The 24,383-nt window shown below is 33.6% G+C and overlaps 1 protein-coding gene across 1 annotated transcript in view; it reads right to left on the bottom strand.

The window, feature by feature from the left end:
* The window catches only part of PIGK (phosphatidylinositol glycan anchor biosynthesis class K), a 113,560-nt gene that overhangs the window by 46,054 nt on the left and 43,123 nt on the right, over nt 1-24,383 (bottom strand). Inside the window, exons 6-9 of the mRNA XM_063106034.1 lie at nt 22,964-23,060; nt 20,753-20,870; nt 20,463-20,573; nt 16,401-16,573 (exon numbers count right to left, since the gene is read on the bottom strand). Coding sequence (XP_062962104.1) covers nt 16,401-16,573; nt 20,463-20,573; nt 20,753-20,870; nt 22,964-23,060 — 499 coding nt within the window. The remainder of the gene's footprint in view (nt 1-16,400; nt 16,574-20,462; nt 20,574-20,752; nt 20,871-22,963; nt 23,061-24,383) is intronic.

The following is a 24,383-nucleotide window of genomic DNA, read 5'->3' on the forward strand; positions in this document are numbered from 1 at the left end:
TTGCTATTAAGACATGTGCTGTCAACATAGTTGTTATCTCATTGTAGATATGTTTTCGCTGGCTGATTTTAAAATCCCTTCTTTGGGGCCGAGCCCGTGGCGCACTAGGGAGAGTGCTGCGCTGGGAGCGCGGCGACTCTTCCACCGGAGGTTCGGATCCTATATAGGAATGGCCCGTGCACTCACTGGCTGAGTGCCGGTCACGAAAAAGACAAAAAAATAAATAAATAAATAAAATAAAATAAAATCCCTTCTTTGTTTTGGGGGGTTGTAAAATTTTAGTAAGAAGTGTGAACTCTTTCTGTATATTATGCTTTGGATTTGTTGACCTATCTTTAAAACACAAAAGTAAAGTCATTATCTCTTTGAACAATACCTCTTGCTCATTCTCTCTCTTCCTGGACCTCTAATTAGACACAGTCAAGTTTCCAATATTACCTTCTTGCCTCATAACCTATCTTCTGTACTTTCCATCTCTTTGTCTATCTTTCAAATTGGGTTATCTCTTCAGGTCTATCTCACATTTCAGTAATTCTCCTTTCAATTGTGCCTAATCTTACAATAATGGTTGAAATCTTATATATTCATATATCTATCTATATCTTTGGGGGGACTGTTTTTTATTGAAAAATACTTGATTAAACATATTTGTGGGGTACAGAGTTGAATATCAATACCTTTGTACAATATGTGATGATCAAATCAGGATAATTAGCATGTTTGTCATTACAAAATGTAATCATTCCTTGTGGCCATTAATCAATTTCTTGCTAACCCTCCTTCCCCTCCTCCTTTCCCACTTCTAGTAACCATAGTTCTGTTCTCTCCTTCTGAAAGCCCAACATTATTGTGATTGTTCATTTGTCCTTTCCTTCTTTCTCACTCTCACTCTCTCTCTCTCTCTCTCTCTCTCTCTGTGTCTCACTCACTTATGAGTGAGGACATGCAGTATTTCTTTCTGTGCCTGGCTTGTTTCACTTAACATAATTTTCTCCAAGCCTATCCATGTAGCTGCAAATAGCAGAATTTCATTCTTTTTATGGCTGAGTAATATTTCAGAGAGTGTGTGTGTGTGTGTGTGTGCGCACGTATACCACATATTCCTTATCCAATTGACCGTCAGTAGACATTTAGGTTGGTTCTAATGCTTGGCTATTGTAAATAGAGCAGCGATAAACACGGGAGTGCAGGTATCCCGTCAACATGATGATTTCCATTCCTTTGGGTATGTACCCAGTAGTGGGATTGCTGGATTGTATGGTAGTTTTATCTATAGTTGTTTGAGAAACCTCCATACTATTTTCCATAATGGCTGTACTAATTTACAGTCCCACCAACAGTGTAGAAGTGTTCCCCTCTCTCTGCATCCTCGCCAGAACTTGTTACTCTCTGTCTTTTTGATAACAGCCAGTCTAACTAGGTTGAGATGATATTTCAACGTGGTTTTGATTTGCATTTCCCTAATGATTAGTGAGGTTGAGCATTTTTTCAAATACTTGTTGGCCATTTTTATGTCTTCTTCAGAGAAATGTCTATTCAGCTCCTTTGCCCATTTTTTAATTGGATTATTTGATATTTAATGTTAAGCTGTTTGAGTTCCTTGTATATTCTGGATATTAATCCTTTGTCAGATTACAATTTGCAAATATTTTCTACCATCCTTTTCACTCTGTTGACTGTTTCCTTTGCTGTGAAGAAGGTTTTTAGTTTCATATAATCCCATTTGTTTTTTATTTTGTTGCCTGTGCTTTTGACGTCTTATTCATAAAGTCTTTGCTCAGCCATATATCCTAAAGTGTTTCCCCTATGTTTTCTTCTAGGAGTTTTATAGTTTCAGATCTTACACTTAAGTCTTTAACGTATTTTGAGATGATTTTGGTATATGGAGAAATGTTTGGGGCTAGTTTCATTTTTCTACACATGGATATCTAGTTTTCCCAGCACTATTTGCTGAACAGGCTTTCCTTTCCTCGGTGTATGTTCTTAGTGCCTTTGTTGAAAATCAGTTGGCTGGAAGTTTGTGCGTTGATTTCTGGGTTCTCTATTCTGTTCCATTGGTCCATGTGTCTGTTTTTATGCCAGTACCATCTGTTTTGGTTACTATAGCTTTGTAGTATAATTTGAAATCAGGTAGTGTAATGCCTCTGGCTTTGTTTATTTTTGTTCAGGGTTGCTTTGGCTAGTCAGGGTCTTTTATTGCTCCATAAAAATGTTAGGATTGTTTTTTCTCTTTCTGTGAAGAATGTCATTGGTATTTTGATAGGGATTGCAATGAATCTGTAGATCGCTTTGGGTAGTATGGACATTTTCACAATGCTAATTCTTCCAATCCATGAACATGGAATGTCTTTCCATCTTTTGGTGTCCTCTTTAATTTCCTTCAGCAGTATTTTGTAGTTCTCATTGTAGAGATCTTTCACTTCCTTGGTTAATTTATTAATAGGTATTTTATTCTTCTGGATATTGGGGTTTTTTTTGTTTTGTTTTGTTTTTTGGTGGCTGGCTGGCCAGTTAGGGATCAAACTCTTGACCTTGGTGTTATCAGCACCATGTTCTAATCAACTGAGCTAACCAGCCAGCCCCTATCCATACCTTTTGTGATGTGACCTTGTAGCTCCTTCTAATAAAAGCTATAATCTATTTCTTCAGCCCTTGAATTTAGATTGGCTTTGTGATTCCCTCTGCACAACAGAATACAGCAATAATAACAGTGTTCTAGTTCTAAATTTAGGCCTTAAGAGATCTTGCAAATTTTGGAACCCCTGTCTCTGCCATGTGAACTTGCCCTCCTGGAGGATAAGAAACAACAGGGAGCCAAATCGACATCAAAAGCCCAAGAAATGTGAGAGAGTCTAGCCAAGATCAGAAGCCATCCAACCAACCACAGATGACTACGAATTCCAAGAAAATCCAACATAAACTAGAAGAACCATGCAGCTGAGCCCACTCTACATTGATGACACTCAAAATCATAAGCTAAATAGACAGTTGTTGTTTAAAGACATTAAGTTTTAGAATGGTTTGCTATATGTCAATATCTAGATAATACATCTACAATTTAAGCTATTCATTATATTTTTAATTTTAATAATTGTTGTTTTCAAATATGGAAGTTCTATTTTGGTCTTTTTCAAATATTCCTCATCTTTTTATAATCATCTTGTAATCTTTCTGCATTCTTTCATTTCCTTTTATTTTTTAGAACAATTAAATGGTCATTTCATATTTTATATCTGATAATTCAAATATCTAAAAAAATTAGGTCTAATTTTATTGATTCTTCTGTATTGTGGTAGGCAAAATTCTGAGATGGCCCTCGAGATTCTCATCACCTGGTGTTCATGCTCTGTATAATCACTCTCCTTGAACATACACGCAGGTCTGTGAATATGACAGATTTCACTCCTATGATAAAGTTATGTTATATGACAAATTGCAAATTTAATTAAGATCCTAAATCAGTTCACATTAAGTAAATCAGAAAAGACTGTCCTGAATGTGCTTGACTTAGTCAAGTGAGCCATTAGAAAGGACTGGGCCCTTCCTAAAGTCAGAGAGATTCAGAGTGAGAGAGATTCCATCACTGGCCTTCAAGAAGCAAACAACCATACCGCAAACTGCCTATAATGGTGGCCGTGAAGCAAGGACCTAAGGCAGCCTGTAGAAGCTACGAATGATTCTTGGCTGAAGCTCAGAAGATAATGTGGATTTCAGCCCTACATGTGCAAGAAACTGAATTTTGACAACAATGAGTGAGTTGGGAAGAAGACCCCAGGCCTCAGATGAGATCACAGTATTGGCTGACATTTTGATTTCAACCGGTGAGACTCTGGGCTAACACATACCCAGACTTCTGACCTACAGATGCTGTGAGATAGTAAATAGGCTTTGTTTTACATTGCTAAATACATGGTAGTTTCTTATACAGCAATACTAGAAAACTAGTTTTCCCAAACTGTCTTCAGTTTAAGATCATAAATACTTATTTGACTGACCTTAATCTGTAAGGATCCTGAGGAACCTTAGCTGAGGGTAGTAGCAGTTCAACTGAATTTCTCAACTTAAAATTTCTTGACCAATAAGGAAATTAAAATCCTAAACCACGCAAGAGCATGACTATCATTACATATTCTCAGAGGAGACTCTTTGTTTCCCCATCTGTAGCCAAAGCAAACTGGAGAAATTTCCATATTTTCTTCTTCTAAAGGTTATTAGATTTTGTTCCAGCTCACTCTTTGATTGAGGGTAAAGCCTTGGAAGTTACTGGTTTTATGCAGAGGCCTTAAGCCAAACTATCTACAAATGGATCCAATCTTTTGTCCTGACCCTCACACAAAGCCATTTCAACTTAAAACTCTAGATTTCTATATATCAATAATTATCCTTTAGGCAGCCTTCCCATCCATGTTCACTTAGCACTTGGGTTTTAGCTTCTATATGTTTTCTCCAAAAGACCTTCCTATTGTTGAGCAAAGTGGAGCTTCCTTTTGAGGGTCACTGTTCAACAATGAACACTTACAAATAACTTTCTGTTCATGGGAAAACAGGCCAACAGCAGGATAAGGCACATGGTCCCTTGTAAAGGATCAGGGAGCAACTAGACATATCATGGGTTGGACCAAGAAGGAAATTATAACCCTAAACCACATGAGAGCCCTAAACCAAAAGAAGGACCCAAACCACTGATACTCTTTTTATAGTAAATCTATAAATCTATAGTAAATCTAAGCTGGCCTTACAAAAGGAGACAAAGGGTCTGTGCTTGTTGTCCACTGCTCAGGGAAGGTGCATGTGTGGAATACAAGCAGCTGCCATCTAGAAACAATATGGGAAGTTGAGCCCATGTAACCCCTTCCACTGAATAAGGGGGTGCTACCAGTTCTAGCTCAATCTGGGAAAAGCCAGCAATGCTATACATCAAACAATGCTGTTTGTCTCTACACACCTACTTTCTTGGCAGCTCAGTTATATATTTAAAAGTTCTTTTTTTGTAATATATAGAGTATCTAGGTATTTTACAGCAGAAGAGTTTTTAAGGAAAATCCAGTCAGCAACCATTTCACAAGTAAAGTCAATGGATTAACTTCAAACCACCTCTCTAACTCATTTATATTAATTTCTTGTTCTGGGAAAAGTAAAATGTCACATTTCATTCTGAATATTACAGGGTATTCTTTTATTGAGAAATTTTTTCTTCTAATGAAATTTGAAACTACGAATGCCGAAGGCCATTAAAGTCAAGCTGTTTTTACATATAAGGTAAAAATGGGATTTCTCGAATTCAGTGTTAACTCGTTCGCAACTTTCATGTACTCTTTATTACCAGAAGTTAACTAATTTTTCGATATTCAAGGTTTTACTGTACCCAATTTTCAAAGAAACAGAAAGGAAAAAAATTACCTTTAACAGTAAAACCATACAAGATATATTTTAATCATTTTCTGTGATTTAGAAGATATATATTACAGGGTTTAAGCATACTACAGAGAATTCATTAAGAACATCACTTATTTTTTAAAGCATAAGTTAGAGCTTTAACTTTAGTTACATATAAGATTTTAAATGTATATATCATGCTTATGCAAAGCAATTATAGCAGTTACAACTTTACGTCTCACCACATAGCTCATTATTACCTGTCTCAGTATTTTAATGCAAAAGTGCCTAAAAGCTTATAATCTTTAAATCACCTAATAGAAACTGAAAACACTATGTTCCTGCTCCATCTCTCAATATACGTACTTTAAATATACACATCTTTGGTATAATGGAATAAATATTTTTAAAATGAGATGTAATAATTTTAACAAAACCCGGTTTTGACAGGCAATATAGTTCAGACCAAGCTAACTAGGTCCATTACTACTCAGTGTGGTGCAATATAATTAATTCTCAGCCAGCATTCACACTTAGTTATCATGTGAAAAATTTAGGTATTCTATGATCATATCCTATGAACTCTTGTATTTCATTAATTTTTGTTTGTTTTCACTTGTATGGAAATCATACTGGAAAACAATAATTAACATTGGAAGCTGATGCCATCAGATATAGAACAGAGAAAGGCTCAATATTGAAGTTAAAATGAAGTTGAACAATCTCATTAAGAAGGCATTCCATAACAATAACAGCTGCATGCTTCCCTTAGTGTATTGTCAGAATAATATGTCACAATTTCATCAAATGAAAGAAAGTACAAAGTCTGGAATATCAGTGAGTATGACAAGAACTTTTTATACATGAATTTAAAACAAAGATGGAGAATGAGAGAGCTAGTCAACGTTGGTAGATGAATGTTATCTGCAGCTCAAATGAAAACTGTCAATAAATTTTTGTTTCATGAAGAAATACAATGTTTCCCTTTCTCACAGAAATATTTAATTACTATTTATACTAACAGGACATGGCTAAAATTAACATGATTTTTTTTAGCCTCCTACTTTTCTTTATGAGAAAATTAATTTTGAAATGAAAAAATTTAATTACCTTACAGGAATTTATCTATTACATTTATAGAATAATATACTTTAAATAATACTATATCAATTTAATAAAAACTCACATAAATGACTTTACTTTCATTTTTTAAGTCCGGTTTGGCTTTTTTTCAAAAATTGTATCATGAAATTTCAATTTATCGATTAGCCCTAAGATAGTCATAGTTTTCTAATAAATTTAACAGCTGTGACCCAAAACTGGTATCAATCATAAAGGATATCACTAGCAAAGACTTCAGGGCCCTATCCCTTACCAGGTCCATTTTTTCCCCCACAATAAAACCTATAAATGAACAGTAATATTACGATGTCAGAATGAGTATTCTAAAAGGCTGACAGACTACGATAATGAATAAATACATATAAGAAAATTACTAGTAAGATAAAAATATAAAGAAATAAGCATAAAGTCCTGAAATAGAGTTTTTAAAAAATCACCTACACAGGTAAGCATGAAAAAGCCAGGCTAATAATAATTCCTATCAGAATAGGCCATACGTGGCAGGCTAGTAAAAATGCAAATCAAGCTATATAAACAGAGCTATAATACACCAAATAAAGATGGTGACACTCCCACTGTATCTCTTGCACTGGAGGAAAGATATCAATATGACTATGATGAGTTTTAGATGGCACACTTTTAAAAAGGTATTGAACAAAATATGCTCATTTTACATACATTATCCCCAATCCTCCAAACAACTCTGAAGGTACAGGGTAGATTACCCTTTTACAGATAAAATATCTGAATTTCAGAAAGATTAAATAATGTGCCTGAAGATACAAAGCAAGTAACTAAACCAAAATTTGAATGCAAGTCCATTCACCTTCGTGCTCTTTCTATTACACCACGTTGCCTTAAAAGTTCTTCCTAGCACCAGAAGGGGCAATTTAGCAATATCTCGCCTTTAGAATACGACATTTGAAAACAGATAATAAAGCATACCATGATTTCAACAAAAATGGCAATTTCTGAGATGTGATTACAGATTTACATTAACATAAATGTCTTCTGCCTCCTGCCTCTTTTACCTAACAGCTACAATCTTAAAGTGCTATATACAAATCAATCTTTTAAAAATTGAGTCCACTTTCCCTCACTGATAAATTAGAAATAAAGATTGCTTTATCTTCATTACTAGTTAATAATAAATAATCCTCATACACACACACACACACACACACACACACACACACACACACACACAAACACATATATCTTAATTTTTTTGACCCTTCAATTTCCTGGTCAAATATTTAATAACATGCAAACTAATATCTAAAAATATGCCAGAAGAGTAGTAACTCAAAAGTATCCTATAGATTTACCTATTTGATGGGTAAAATTCTATAATTTTAGGTTTCTTAAAACAAACCATTTACACAGGGAGAAATTTTTACCATCCTTTTTTAAAACTGACAATTTAGTCTCAAAAGTCTTTTTCTCCTGTTAGTGGTCAGAAGAAACAAATATAATTTATTTGAAGGTACAGGACAACCTACTCAATCTCCACCATTTAAAAAAATTAGATTGTTCCATACGTACAAATATATAATACTACTGCCATCTTCTGGTAAAACACAATTTCTCAATTCTTTATAGTATTTCTACAAATGAGAATTCTCCAGATATGAAATAGTTTATATTTAAAAAAGCAGACTAGACAATTTAAGCAAATAGCTAAAAATGCAGTATAAACAGAATTCTAGCAATAATTAATTTTCACCAGGGCATGTGATAAGTTCTCTCAATAATACTGAACACTTACTGAACACTTTACTATATCTGAAGCACAGAATTAGGTGCTTTATAAGCAAAATGAAAATTCTCTTAAAATTAATTCTCTATATGAGGAAGAGTTATTATTCACATTTTACAGATGCAAAGACTGAGAATAGAAGAGGTCAAGTAGTTTGCCCAAGGTTACACAGCTAGTAAATGGCAGAGGATCTGAATTCAAGAGCTTACTGATTCTAACGACCTTTCAATTATCATGCTGTAACATCCCCTATCATGTCAGATAAAAGGCACTAAGTAAATTTGTTAACTCATTTAGAATATTAAAGCTTAATTTAGTGGAGCGGAACAATGCTGTAATAATTAGTATGGAGACCAGGAGAGTCACAGAACATGGAACGAAAGAATTGAGATAAACCGTAAAGGTTCTATGATCTAACTTTCCATGCAGTTCAGAACTTTGTTTTCTAAACATCTCAACGGATTAAATTCTAATGATTTTATAAATAATATTATTATTTTTAGATTTTACACAATTTAACATTTTTAGGCACTATGTGCTTAGTATTTAAATTAAAATTAACTTTGCTCTGATATATCTTGAATATTAATAAACATTAGTTAGAAACTACTACTCCCACTAAGCACGATATTTGCCAATTTATATTCAGAGATGTTTCATTTATACAAAGGGATATAGTACCATATTGTGCTTCACTGTTACATACATTAATTTCTTAGAAGTCATAACCAATTCAAAGGATATTTTTGTTACTTACAGGTACTGTAATAAAATGCTTAAAAAAAAACTGCCCATAAAATGATCAACACATTTTGAAACTATAATAAAAACTTTATGTGTTTTCAAATAACAAGATTGACAATTTAACTATCAGTTTTGGTGCCTTTATAAATCAAATGAATCACATCTAATTTCTGAAATTCCACCTTAATGAGCTCTTGAGTAACTGAAATGACAAATAGTTACAAATAACAATATAAAATAAATGGCCAAAAAAGATGCTTAAGATAATATAGCATTATATTCATGAGTAAATTAATCACTTTGAAAAACATAGTAGTATGTAGAAAAGTCAGGGAGAAATCTTGTCAATTGTTGTACGCATCAGATCAGTGAATTTTTGGGTCTAAAGTTTCATAACTGCATCAATTTACTATGAGTAATGTTCAGTGAATCATCTGATCATAAAATTCATATTCTTTACAATCAATTTTACCCAATCCTCAAATACATTTCTATTGAATACATACATTTAGCTTTTGACTAAATTTCCTAGTAAACATTATAAATAGACTAAAATCCATATGTTAAATGATATAATATATACTATAGTGGGTCCTTTACATTTCCATATATATTTTGGTATCAGCTTATCAATCTCTACCAAAAAAAAAAAAAAACCCTGCTAGGGTTGAGATTGGGATTGGATGATCAATACCAGAATCAATAAGATTCCAGAAAAATACAGTCAATATAGAAATCAATTGTACTTTTATATTTGAGCAACATACAAAAAGAAAATTAATTTTATGAATGGCATCAAAAAATATTTAGAAATAAATTTAATGAAAAGTATGGAAGACACCTACACTGAAAACTATAAAACAATGCAGAAATTATAGGAGACCTAAATAACTGTAGAGGTATGTTCATGAATTTGAAGATTCAATATTGTTAAGCTGTCCATACTCTCCAAATTGATATATAGAGAGTCAATCCAATCCCTATCATAATCCCAGTAGGCTTTTTTCTTTTTTTCTTTTAGAAATAGACAAGCTGATTCATAAACTTACATGGAAATGCAAAGGACCCAGAATAGTCAAAATCATCTTGAAAAAGAAAAACAAATTTAGAGGACTTACACATATAATTTCAAAACTTACTAGAGAGCTATAATAGTCAAGACAGTGTAATACTGGTATAAAGATAAGCATAGTTCAACAAGTTAAGGTCCAGAAATAGACCCAAACATGTGATTTTTTGACAAAGGCACCAACATAATTCAATGAAGAATAAATAAGTTTTTCAACAAATGTTACTGGAATAACTGGATGTCCATATGGAAAAAAATTAACCTCAATCCCTACCTCATACCATACTCAAAAATTAATTCAAAATGGATCATAGATGTACACTTAAAAACTAAAACTATAAAACTTCCAGAACACAGGAGAAAATCTTTGTAACCGTGGGTTAGGCAAAGATTCCTTGCACAAAAGGCATAAAGCATAAAGAAAAAATTGACAAATAGATTTCATCAACATTAAACTTTCTATGCTTCAAAAGACACCACTAAGAAAAGGAAAGGCAAACCACAGACTGGAAACTGGAAAAAAATATCTGCAGTACACATATCTGACAAAGAATCCATATCCAGAATACACAGAGAAATCTTACAATTTAGTAAGAAAACAATCAACCAAATTTTTAAAAAATGAACAAAAGACTTGAATAGACACTTCATGAAAGATGTATGAATGACCAATAAGTACGTGAAATGCTCAACATCTTTAGCCATCAGGGAAATGCTGATTAAAGTCACAGTGAGATATTACTACACACCTACTGGAATATCTAAAATTTAAAAGACAATATACCAAGAGGTAGCAAGGAAGTGAGGCAATTTTTTGTGGGAATGCAAAATGCTACAGTCACTTAGGAAAATAGTTTGAAAGTTTCTTATAAAATTAAATATTCACTTCCACACGGCCCCATAATCCCACTTTTACATATTTACTCAAATGAAATGAAAACCTATGTTTGTGTGCAAATGCTTTTAGCAGTTTTATTCACAATTGCCAAAAGCTGGGAGAAAAAATGTCCTTCAGTCGGTGAGTGGATAAACTGTGATACATCCACACAAAGATATACTACTCAGGAATAAAAAGAATTACTGATCGATATGACAATATGCTAGTGAAGAAAGCCATACTCAAAAAGGTACAGAATGCAACATTCCATCTATATGACATTCTGAAAAAGGCAAAACTATGGGTACAGAAAACAGATCAGGGGTTTCTAAGGACAGGGGGAGGGACTGGATAAAAACAGGCATAAAAAAATTTCTTGTGGTGATGGACGGACATGGTGATTGTGCAACAGTATGAATTTGTCAGAACTGTACACCAAAAAGGATGATTTCACTATAAGTAAATTATACTTCATTTTTTTAACTCCAAAAAATGAACAAAGTGCAACTACACACAACGTAAGTAAATTTCACAAACGTAATATTAGCAAAGGAAGCAAAACAAAGTGTTTACGAATACTTAGGGCATAAAACTAAAATGAAGAGCAAGAAAGTAAATTCAACAGAAGTTGAGATAGTGACTAACTTTAAGGAAGACTGAGTGGATACAGATTGTGAAGGAGCATAAGGGACACCAGCATAAGGGATACTTCAAGTATACCAGCATTATTCTATTTATTTTTCTTGTGCTTACATGAGTATTTACTTTGAAGTAATTTACTGAGCTATCATTTATATTTTGTATCATTTTTTGTATGTGTGGTAGGAACAAATGGTTAATTTTAAAAGAAAACAAGCCAAGTAGCTCAGGGTAAATTATTAAAGAATAAAAGAAGAATTTTTTTTCTAGGAGTATGAAGCATTTCAGGATTCATATCTTGGCTCTACCATTTGTTAAATGTGTGACTTTAGGCAGGTTTCTTAACCTTTCTCAGCTTCAATTTACTCATCTGTAAAATGAAGAAATTATACCTGCTTCATAAAGGTATCATGTGGATTAAATGACATTGATGTAAACATCCTTCAGATTATCTGCCTAGCTCCCAGGTGCTTTTTGGAGGGTTCACCTTATCCAGATGGTGTAGGTCCTCAGCAGCCACAATTTTGTGTTATATGACTCTTGCTACTGCCCAGTTGGACCAGAGGTGGGTACTTGACCCAAGCTGAGCTAATCCCAAAGCCTTCTGGGGAATTTAGGATGGGGAATGAGCAAGTTCATTCTGTCTATATCACGAACAGAAGGGATGTAAACCTCCAGAACACTAACAATGAACTATCCAAAAAAGAAATCAAGAAAACAATCCCATTTACATTAGTATCAAAAATAAAATACTTAGGAATAAATCTGACTAAGGAGGTGAAAAATCTGTACACTGAAAACTATAAAACATATGGAGAAATATATCAAAGAAGACACAAATAAATGGAAACATATCCTGTGTTCATGGGCCAGAAGAATTAATATTGTTAAAACGTCCATACCACTCAAAGCAATCTATAGACTGAATGCAATCTCTATCAAAATTCCAAAGGCTGGGCTGGCCAGTTAGCTCAGTTGGCTCAGCAACTTCTGAAAATCTGTAGAAAGGGAACTCTTGTACAACAATAGTGGGAATATAAGTTACTACAACCATTATGGAAAACAGTATGAAGGTTCCTCAATAAATTAAATATAAAACTACCATATGATCCAGCAACCCCACTTCTGGGTATATATCCAAAGGAAATGAAGTAAGTGTGTTAATGAAATAGCTGCACTCACATGTTTATTGCAGTATTATTCACAATAGCCAAGATATGGAATCAATCTAAGCATCCACTGATGAATGAACGGATAAAGAAAATGTGGTGTATATATATGCAATGGAATATTATGCAGCCTTTAAAAAGGAAATCCTGTTATTTTACAATCCTCTTATGCTAAGTGAAATAAGCCAGACAAGCACTGCATGATCTCACTCTCACATGGAATCTAAAAAAGTCAAACTCATAGAAGCAGAGTAGAACAATTGCCAGAGGCTAGGAAGGGGTGGGGGTGGGGAGTGGTTAATGAGATGTTACTCAAAGGGTACAAAGTTTCAGTTACATAAGATGAAAAAGTTCCAAAGATCTACTGAACAACATGGTGATTACAGTTAATAATAATGTTTTATATACTTGAAGATTGCTGAGAGAGTAGATCTTAAATGTTCTTACCTTCCCCCAAAAAAGAATAATTATGTGAGGTGATGGATATGTTAATTAGCTTGATTGTGGTAATCATTTGACAATGTATGACTATATTAAAACATCATGTTGTAAACTGTAAATATATATAATTTTTTTGTCAATTATACTTCAATAGAGTTGGAAGAAAAAACAAAGTGAATCAGAAAGAAAAAAAAATCTCCAGAACAGTAGTGTATATACACTGTATTCTCTACTTGGCCAGAGAAGCAGAGAAAAAAAGAAAACTGAAAAGACAAGGAGATGGAGTGAGAGCTACCTGCATTTCTGACTAATTTCTGGTTCCTGATTCGAGTCCCTTACTGGGACGTTCCATAAAACATAGAATATCTGTACAACAAATGTCCTCAAGAGATTAATGTTAGTTCAGGTTAGATTCTATTATTTACAACCCAACTGTCCTAGATAACTCATTATATAAAACATGAAACACTGTATCTGGCACATAGATAGTATTCAAAGTGTAATGACTGTGGCAGCAATGACTTATGTCTGACCTCCTATGCAAGGTGGGCACTCCTTACCAAGCCCTGAAAGAGGCCTACTTTGGTGTTCAAAATATAGACTGACGTTGATGAGGCCTTATTTATCCCTCTGCTTGGCAGGCTGAAAGAAATCTCTAAGAAAAGGGTCAAGTCTCAAATTTCATGCTGGACTCACAGATTTTCAATTGCTAAAGACTGCCTTAAGATAGAAGGAAATTCCAGGATAACAGAATAAAATAAGAACAACAAGAAGAAGAAATTCATAGAGTCCAGCACCTAAATTAGAGCCTAAAGCAAAATTCAGACTTGGTAAGTTTCATCTAAGACACAATGATAAAAGCTGAATGTTTACAGTTTGTATTGTCCTAGATTATGTTTTTCTTAAGTAATTCTACAAAATTTAAACTTCTACTAATTTAGTAACACTAAAATGTGAAATATTTTTATGTCCACCATCTGGAGGCTATCTTCCCTATACAGAAAGGACACAAAACTGGTAACCTGAGTAAAAGGTAGACTGACACAGAATTATCACTAGATTCTAAAAAGCCCAACTACTTCAGAAAGGAGACTGTTTATTTTTCTGCATATCCAAAGTCAGCCTATGTACACTCCCGTGAAGCAGTTAAGAATCAAGTTACCTAAGCCAAGTTTATTGCAATCAGTTCTTACTTTAACTCATCTGTTCTTGCAAATAAATCACAACATAATTAGTAAGACATATGCAGACAAAGTGTTGTTCCTAACTATATGAATTTACCTTACTCAATGTATGTAAGTTTCAGGAGAAATATATAAATATTATTTCATATAGCTATACCAGTCAGTTTTATGTACTAAAGTTCCCTCGTATCTGATTTTAGTCCAGTGTACTTCACAATACCAAATATAAAATATAGACAATTGAACCAATGGGTTCCCATCATTTCCTTAATTTATACAGAAAGAAATATTTTAAAAAGTATAACTGCCAATTTTAATAGCACTGCACAAGTATTGATATTTTTAATCTAAGTTTTGAAAAAATATGTATACACTCTAGCCTATAATTTCCTTAATGAAATAGTTTTTTTGTGATAGCTGATCTCTCATGATATATTTTTCTCTAAATAAACATGATTGCCCTTCATGTTTGCATGTAAATAGCACCTACATACAATGACCTAATATTTGTAGCATCCATATAAAAATTCCTAGAGCACATTGGGAAGTTAATTGTCATAAATTAACTGGATACAAAAGTATACCAGTAATTAGGAAACCACCTGGTAAATAGGAACATTATAAATAATATTTATGTGTAAACACTAGAGGGTGCTCTAATTCAACAGTGTTTGGTATGTGGCTTTGATACTTAAAATAATTTTCTCCTTGATTAAAGATAAACCAGAACAATCTTCAGCACTAGCAACTTTTGCTTTTGATCTAATACATATACATAATTTAAGAGCCAAAATACCAATCTTCTAGAACATATAACAACCTAGTAGAATTCCACTAAAATCATTTTTTGTTGTACTATTATGTATTTCATATTGTGTGTTGAGAGAATAAAAAATAAGTGTAGAATAAGTATAAAGATGGCCCTAGCCTATAAAAGAAATTAATGCAATGTTCAGGTGGTTTAGAGAAGGTATATCTTATCTTTTCTAGGCTTAAGCTCAAAGGAAATAATAAAATAAATTCGGTAAAAAACACAGTAACCCTAAGTATTACAGTATAGCTTAGCCATTTTACAAACATAACCTGAAAGCTGGGATTTAAGCAAGAAATAAAAGTGATATTACTGTAAGATCTCATCTGCTGTCTTAAAATATTTTCTAAGCCAATAGCTATAGAAAATTGGAAAAGAAAAAATCCAAAGTTTTGAATATCCAGAATAGGAAATAATGAATGTTAATTCTAAATCTTCATAAGGAAAGTATTTTGTGCTAGTTTTTTAATTTATTCCCACAACATTCATAAGCTCCATTACGAATCTTTGAAATTTTCAAAATTGAGAAAAATTTTTATGTTGCCATTTGGCAATCCAGCAAACTTCTCTGGAGTATGAGTTTCTAATAGATATCATTAGAACATCACCAATAACAGGTCGATGGCCAGTAAAATAAATTGTTATATATGTCAAGAAAGTGACTATTAATTGAGCCATTATTCAACCCTAATAAGGTATTTTACCTTTAAAAATGATTACAGGGGAAAAAAGAGAACATTATAAATATTTCTAAAATTCACATATCCAAAGTCAACCAATTTCTCTCAATTTCTCTCTCACAAATATGCATGTACACTTTCTACTCACTCACATATAATCCACTCCCCAAGAAGGGAGTACCTGGCTTATGCCTCTCTCATTTATTTCCCTAATGAATTACCAAGAGCCTCAAAGGAAAAGTGTGGCTCTGAGACAGCCATTTACAAGGAAAGTTTTAGGCCTTTCTAGCACGTGCCCAATTGTACTACTAACCAACATTGCATTGTGGAGCTCTAACATAATCCTAATCATGATCTCAGCTTCCCACTAATACTTGTAGATTTTGCATAGATTTTTACATAAAGACTGGGTAGAAATATTAACTTTACTTACAAACACCAAATTTCATCTCTTAATATAATGCTACGTAAAAACTTATAAGTTGTGAGACTATAATATTCCATTCAAATAATAGTTGAAGATGAATACCCGCTTTCCATGATTTCTGAATCCTGTTGCAAACTAATAGTCTCTGTTGTAATTTCCACTTTCCGTACACTTCCAAAGAAATCAGTTATCAGGACATTTTTAGGATTCCTCTGAAAAAGATCAGTGCGATGTCCAGGAGTAGACACACACAGACTTTTGGGACATACCTGAAACTGGAAAAAAAAAACAAAAAATACACATATGCATACATATACAAACTTTTATTAAATCTAATGACACAACTGACACAATACAGTAGATTATAATTTATTTTTAAGCTCTTGCAACCTAAAGGAGCTACTAGTTCTAAAGATTAAAGTTTCATTCCTATTATAATACTTGGCATTCTAAAAAAACTTAACAAACATTTGAACAGTGATAAAAAGCCAGCTGGCCATAGAAAGGAAAAAAATTCACTTTCTTGAATCATATGCTACAAAGTGTATTTTGAACCCTTAGATCCACCAAGAACTCACACTCAACACTGTGACAACAGAATTGCTTTTTACTGCATCTATATCCATCTCAGTGGAGTACTCTATCAGAGCAGTTTTTAAACATCTTGTAATCATGATCCTTGATTTATATGAACTTTAAACTCAAATAAAATATTACATGGTGGTACAATATGTGAAAAAGATTAAGGTGAAGCTGCTCCAGATTGCAGGAAGTTGAAGCATAGCCTCCCCCTTGCGCTCTGCTGTAAATGGTACCTAGGTACCATTTTACAAATCAAATAATTTCCTTAGTTTATCAGTCATGAAAATAAACGCAAGGCACCTCCACAGACACTCTAGAGTTTCAAAGAATACAGTCTGAAAACCACAACTTCACCACTACACAGATATCACAATACTTTTTGTGTTAATTTTATCCCTGACTTTCCAAATCAGTGAATTACCAAGGACAGACACATATCCATTCACTCAGCAAAACATAAAAAGTGTCTATTACATACAGTTCACACTCTTACCATCCATAGAGGATATAAAGATTGATAAGACACGGTCCTGTCCTTAAGGCTTTTCAGTCTAGTTAGAGATGAATAAACAGAACAATAACAAAAAAAAAAGATAGCAGGTTCCACTTCAGACAAAAATAAACTGCTGCTTATAATTTGAGGATGGAAAAAAGAGAAAGTGGCATTTAAGCTATTTCTTGAAGGAAAAGCAGGATTTACAGATGGGAAATAAGAAATTTCTAATAAAGGTGCGGTTGCAGAGACGTGTAAAGCAAACAACCTAGTTTGGTTGATGCACAGGATATATGAAGAAAACAATTACAGGCCTGCCAGTAAGGGCCCAGGCCCACAGCACCTGCCCTCCTGTGGAAACAAGACTATCTGCATAGGTAATCACCATCATGAAGGGAGCGAGGTGGGGAAGAGCAGAGCAGCTACAATTTATGAAACATAGTGTTCCAACACTGTGCTGAGTAATTTGCAGATATTCTTATTTAAGCCTACCAGTAACTCTGAGGTATATACAAGTTATATCTCCACTTCAAACTAAGGCTCAAAAGGGATTAAGTAATTTACCTAACATCACATCGCTAACAGTCCTTGCCTGCCCTGTTCAGGAAAGCAGTACAAGTAAACACAAAGGAGATCACGATATAAATTAAGAAGCAGAGAGGGAAAAAAAGTAAAACGCCAAACAGGAAGGACACAACAGATGAAAGGCTGAAGAAACACAGTAAGTGATAAAATAAGCAGAGATAAGATTGAAGTCCCAGGCATGTTGAAGTCCTCTTGGGCAGTTTGTGTGAGCAACTTGATGGGTATTATTAAGTACCAACAGAAGAAAACAGAAAAAACATAGTCAAAAGGGCTTGGAAAACACTGAATAGCACTATCTTCTTCTTTGCTGGTAAACAAACATACTTCCACTTATTATGAAGGATCCTTCTTCAAGAAGCTTTGTCATATCAAACATTCACACAATGCAACACAATGACCCTCAGGTCCCGCATTACTCAATTTAATTTTCAGTAATCATCTTCCAGAACGTCCAACTATAGCCAGGCCATATGTTTATTATCAAAGACAAGGATCATCTGTTATTTCAACTTCTGGGCCTCTGCAGGTATTCCATGTCCCTAGAATATGCTAAACTTCTTCTCTTCCTTCAAACCTAAATACTTACCTCTTTTAAGAAAAAAATGTTAATTATTCCACTATGTTTAAAGAAACCATACAAATGTGCATTATTGTCATATCCTTCCATTCATGCAGTAAATATTTAATGAGCATCTACAAATACATCAGGTATTATAATTAAGTTCTGTGATACATAAAGATAGACCTTACACCTCTTAAGAAGCTCAAAGCCTGGAGGGAACATCACAAATATAAACAATAAGTGCAATACTAAAAATATAGTAAAGGTATAAGACAAGAGTTATACATTCACAGAGGAAAGAACATTTGCTAGAGGATTCAGAGACTTCATATAACAGGTAACAAGCTACAAATGTTCCCTTCAACTATTACCAATGACACCATAAATTTTTAATGAGCTAAGCACCATGTCTTCTAATTCTGCTGCTCCTGAAGCACCGAATATAGTACTATGACTACAGCTGATACGCAGCAAATTTTACTATGTACACATAATCCAATAGAAAATAAGTATTATTACACTATTGGTCTAGAGATGTGTAAAATAACTGTATTAGTAAACTGCAAGAAAATGGATCATTTTTATTGAGTAAGATTAAAATAGTTATCATTAAATTTTAAAAAGGGATGTGGGGGGCCAAGATGAGGTATCAGTGAGGAATGTTTATTAAAAACTAACAATTGTGAGCAATAAAAAACATGTTTCCTCAGTTTTTTCACGTATAATTTCAATGGAAGAAGTAAGAACATTTAGAGTGTGAGATACATATTTTTTAAACTTATGAGGCAGCATGTCATTCATTACATAAAATATACAATGTACAATCCAAAAATGAGAGTAAACTTTTTATTGGAATTTAGGGGACTATAATCTTACAGTTAAAGCAGCATTACACAAGTTTTGTTTTAATATTCACATTGATATCAAGATTTAATAATCATCAAAATATACAATCTTCAAAATGTAGTAAGTAGTTCTATCAAATTTGACCTATAGCAGTGGTTTCCAGAATTTTGCAGTAGAACCCCTATAACAAATGTATGCTTACCTAAAAGGTCTCTGTATAGTAAAAGAGATCAATGCAAAGATTCTTGGCTGAAGAGTGTATTCAGACTTCCCTTCATTCCTAAGCTCCATGAAGGCAGGAACAGTGCCCGTCCCTTTCTTAATGGTATAGCCAGTGCATGGCACTTAGCAAACATTCAAGAAATATTTATGAATGAATGAACAAGATATAAATTAATGGAAAAAAGAGTGAACATCATCGACACACAGTAATTATCCAGTATAGAATTGTCTCAAAATTTTATTATACTTACTTTCAATAGCAATTTCAAGTTAGATTTAATTTAGAAGATACAATCAGCACAGAAAACTCAGAAATAATTTTTTTTACTAAATTCAACAAGCCATGTCAAAAGACTATACTAGAAGTTGTAGGCACACAAAAATATGTAAGAAAAAGTCCCTCTGTTCAAGGAGATTCCTATTAAATGGGAAAGACTTATACTCAAGTAGTAAGGAAAATAAAAGACAGACTGTAATAAGTGTTACAAAAGACAAAGTTTTATGGAGGCTCTAAAAAGATAAGATAAACTCCAACAGGAAAGAATTTGGGAAGACTTCCTGGAGGAGCCCTGAAAAATAGGTAGAATTTCAAAAGGTGAATCTTTAAAAAAGTACATTTCTGATAGGGAAAAGAGAACAAGCAAATGAATTAAAACAGGAAAGTACCTCAGTCATAGATGGGGGAATAGCTAAAGCTTTAGGCCTCTTGTAGTAAAGAAAGATACTAAAATAAAAGTAGATTCAAAACAGTTTAAAAGGCCATAATTCAACATATGAAACAGTATTCCCTAGGAGTACAGAGAATAATAAACTTCATTTATTACATTAAGATTAGCATATCTATGTGCTATAATCATATCAAGCCAATACTTACAAGGTCATTCATATTAGTTTGGCTAGCTGGATTAATTTCTTCCAAAAATTCCAAGACATAAAATGTGTATCTATCCATAAGATGGACTCCAATTGCAGGATCAGGTTGATGCTATAAAAAGAAAAAAAAGAAGTATAGATCTAATATCATGATGATAACAAAATGTTTAAAATATATCAAAATTTAAGAATAAGAAATAACAAATACATTCATAAAACATATACGTGACTTCAGAAATAACTGTACATTCCAAAGACACTGCAGTTCACAAATGGGGAAAACACACCTACCGAGAGGGAATCTTCTCCCACTTGGCTACTAGCTAGAGCCATTATGTTAGGTGAATAAAATCGCTCATACATGGATGCTCCTTGACAAGTATCAATAATAAAGAGTAGCTCATTGTAACTGAAAGAAAAGTGATAATATCTTTAACATGAATCATGCTGTTAACCATACAATGAGTAATATTTCTATATTTCCTTAACATAAGATGTTTAAAACATATTTTAGTCATTTCCTTAGCTAAAAATTTGGAGTTTTCAGTAGAGTTTCCAATAGAAATTTAACATTAGAAGAGCTACAGGTATAATTCTGTCCAAGGAAACCACCCCAACAGGGAGTTGTGGTTGTGCCACAAAGAAGCTGCCCGAATTCTTTCCCCCTCCTTTGTCTATGCCACATGATTCAGAATCCAAATGAATATTCAATTCAACAAACACTTATTTGGCACCCACACTGTCCTAGAAACTAAGGTAGGTTCAGAAACACACACACACACACACATGCATGTGTATATGACTTAGAAACTATACTCAAACAGCTTAAAATTTAACTGGAAGGAAGACACATAAATAAATAAGTAAATTGGAATGTGATAAATATTACAAGTATATATTGAGAGCCTACAATGTCACTGTGCTGGGGATACAACGAACCCTGCCCTTCTAGAGCTTAGAGACTAACAAAGTCAAATTGCTCTATGAGCAATGAGAAAGCAATAGAGGGAACTACAAAGAAAAGCAAGTCAGAGAAAGGTGATGCCTGGTGAGAGCTATTTTATCTAACAGAGAAAGGAAGAGCCCATTCCAGCAGAGGAAAAAGCATCTAATCTGAAAAAGTACAAATGTTTGGGAATAGTTCTATGTGGCTAAGATTTAGAGTAAATTTCGGAGAATGGAGAGAAATTCATTTCAAAAGGTCGGGTAGGGTCAATTTGTAAAGGATCCCATATGAAGTCTGGATCTCATCCTATAAGATTAAGGAAGCCACCAAAACTTGTTTTGTTTTTAAGTGAAAGAATAACATAATCAGATCTCTATTTTACAATAATCTGGCTAGCTGGTGAAGGTAAAAGTAGGAATGAGATATGTTTTCTGGGTCTAGGTAAACAGCTAACACTGCCCCTAGAAAACAAAGTGTAAAATCTTGAACCATAATGGCTAAGAGGGTGATGGAAGGCACAATTAATATGACACACTTATTCTGAGACAAAAATCTGTGGAGGCCCCTAAGGATCAGAAACATCTAAAGTTATGAGATGCAGTACAGAAAAACAATTAAGAGCGTGAGCTCTGGGAACAGACCACTTGGGCATAAATCCTAGCTCTGGCATTACTGGCTATGTAAAGTTTGGCAAGTTACTTAATCTATCTGCACTTCAGTTTACTCATTTGTAAAAACGGGAATCATAGTATCTACTTCATAGAGTTGCTATGTTAAAATCAGATGAGACAACACATATAAAACAGTATCTAGCATCTAGTATGCATTCAATAAACATAAGCTATGAATAAGACATAACCACTCCCTAGTAAAAGCTTTCTCCTTAATACTTCCATACATTCTGCTTATGCTTATATTTCCACATTTATAATATTTATTTTGTAGCACAGTGGTGCACCTATTTCTCTTTTCCACTAGATTTTAAACACTTGAAGGCAGAATAAGCATCACATTCCCCTTTGTGCCATACGTGTAGAAGGTAACCCATAGTGTTTACTGAGAGTAATCCAGTTAAAAGCAGTGCTATTGAACTTTAAATTCACTTAAGTTCATACATATGACAAATTCCAACTAAAGGGATGCTTACAAAGGATACGAACAATATAACACTGTGAATGTGAGTCAAGTTACAAATTTTATGCTAATCATAATTTCAGCAATGTTTTTCCAAAGAAGAAGTAATATATTGCTATCACAGCAGGGGCCAGAGAATGTGCTAGAAAGTTAAGAACAGGTACAATTTGGAAAATAAACAGATGTTCATAATCTCCATTAATAATAGGGAACTTGGCTGGAGAGACTTTTAATTCCTCCAGAAAGGATGCTAAATAATAAGAAATGTGATCTTAAAAGGTTAACTTTTTTTATGTTATCTAATAACCCGAATTTTTGAGTATAAGTTAAAATCTTATATAATAAAATAAAAACTACAAATCTACTAACCATGGAAAAATTAGGTATTAACATATTATGAAAAGAAGTCAATTGCTAATTACCGCCTTTTCTGCCACATTTGTTCAAAAGCATCTGCAAGTTCTATGTTGGTAATTTCTTCAGAATCTTGAAATTTCAAGAAACCATTTCCACCATGTCCTTGTAGGAAGAGTCAAAAAGATCAATGAGATACTTTTTTTAAAAATGCAAACTGCATACATCCAGATATACACATTTACTTCATTCATTGCAATATTTTAATTACTTGTTATTTTATACTCTAAAATATGTACTGTGAAAACAAATAAATTTAATTTTCTATTATATCAATTACAAAGAGAATAATAATAGACTGCAAAAAATAGTAGATACAATATCGTAAAGAGTTTTTCTATCACTCAATCCCAGAAACCCACATATATACTCTTCTGCTGGCTCCACTGGTTCCATTATTATATCAGAAATGAGTTTCCATGCACAAATTTTCAAACACCAGGCAAACACTTTTGGCAGAAAAAGAGCTTAAGACTACCTAATCCCATGGTATACTATTCACTGTGTATACTTAGAATGCTATTACTACCAGGAAGGGCAGTTCTCACCTAAAAATTGATGTTTTTACTATAATTGACCACAACAGTCCCATGACAGCTGACCAGAGACTGTGACATTTAGTATGCAGGTTAGAGCTAGTCTGTCTGGATTCAAACACTAGCTATGCCATTTACTATGTTATGTTGGGCAAATAACTTAATCTTTCTATGCCTCAGTTTCCTCATCTGTAAAATGAAAAATACCATAATTAACTTGCTTATACAGCTCTTTTTTGTGCAGATTTTTAAAAGGTATCTTCCACTGGGCACCAAAGTAGAAAAAATTGTCTATTTTAGTGCCCCCCTCTGGATATATACAACTCAGCAAGCTCAAAAACGGTTAGTGACTATGCCTATATAGGGGAAAAAAATATTCCTCCCACCCATTAGACACAACCTGTGGTAGGACACACAGCTCAGGAAGTGTAAACACATACTAGATTTCAGCTCCTACATAACCCTGGCCAGATGTTTTGTGCAACAAGCCACCAGATGCGGTAGCCCTGAACATGAGCACCTACGTCACCAGGCTGCTTGAGGATGACATGAGTTATTCACAAAATGATTTAGAATATTGCATTACATATAGTAAGTCTCAAAAAATATTAGCTATTATCATCTGTATTATCATATTTTCATAATTATCAGCCCTCTTATTCTCTTACAGAGGTTGGCAACCATTTTCTGTAAATGTTTTAGGTTTGTGAGCCATATGGTCTCTGTCACAACTACTGGACTCTGCCATTATAGTGTGAAAGCAGCCACAGACAATATGTAAACAAACAGATGCAACTGTGTTCCAACAAAACTTTATTTCCAAAGCAGGCAGCCAGTTCAGAGGTCACAGTTTATTAAACTGTCTTAAACTACTAGAATTTCTTCCATGCCT

The sequence above is a fragment of the Cynocephalus volans genome, chromosome 8, assembly GCF_027409185.1.
Source record: "Cynocephalus volans isolate mCynVol1 chromosome 8, mCynVol1.pri, whole genome shotgun sequence".
In the NCBI taxonomy this organism is placed as follows: domain Eukaryota; kingdom Metazoa; phylum Chordata; class Mammalia; order Dermoptera; family Cynocephalidae; genus Cynocephalus; species Cynocephalus volans.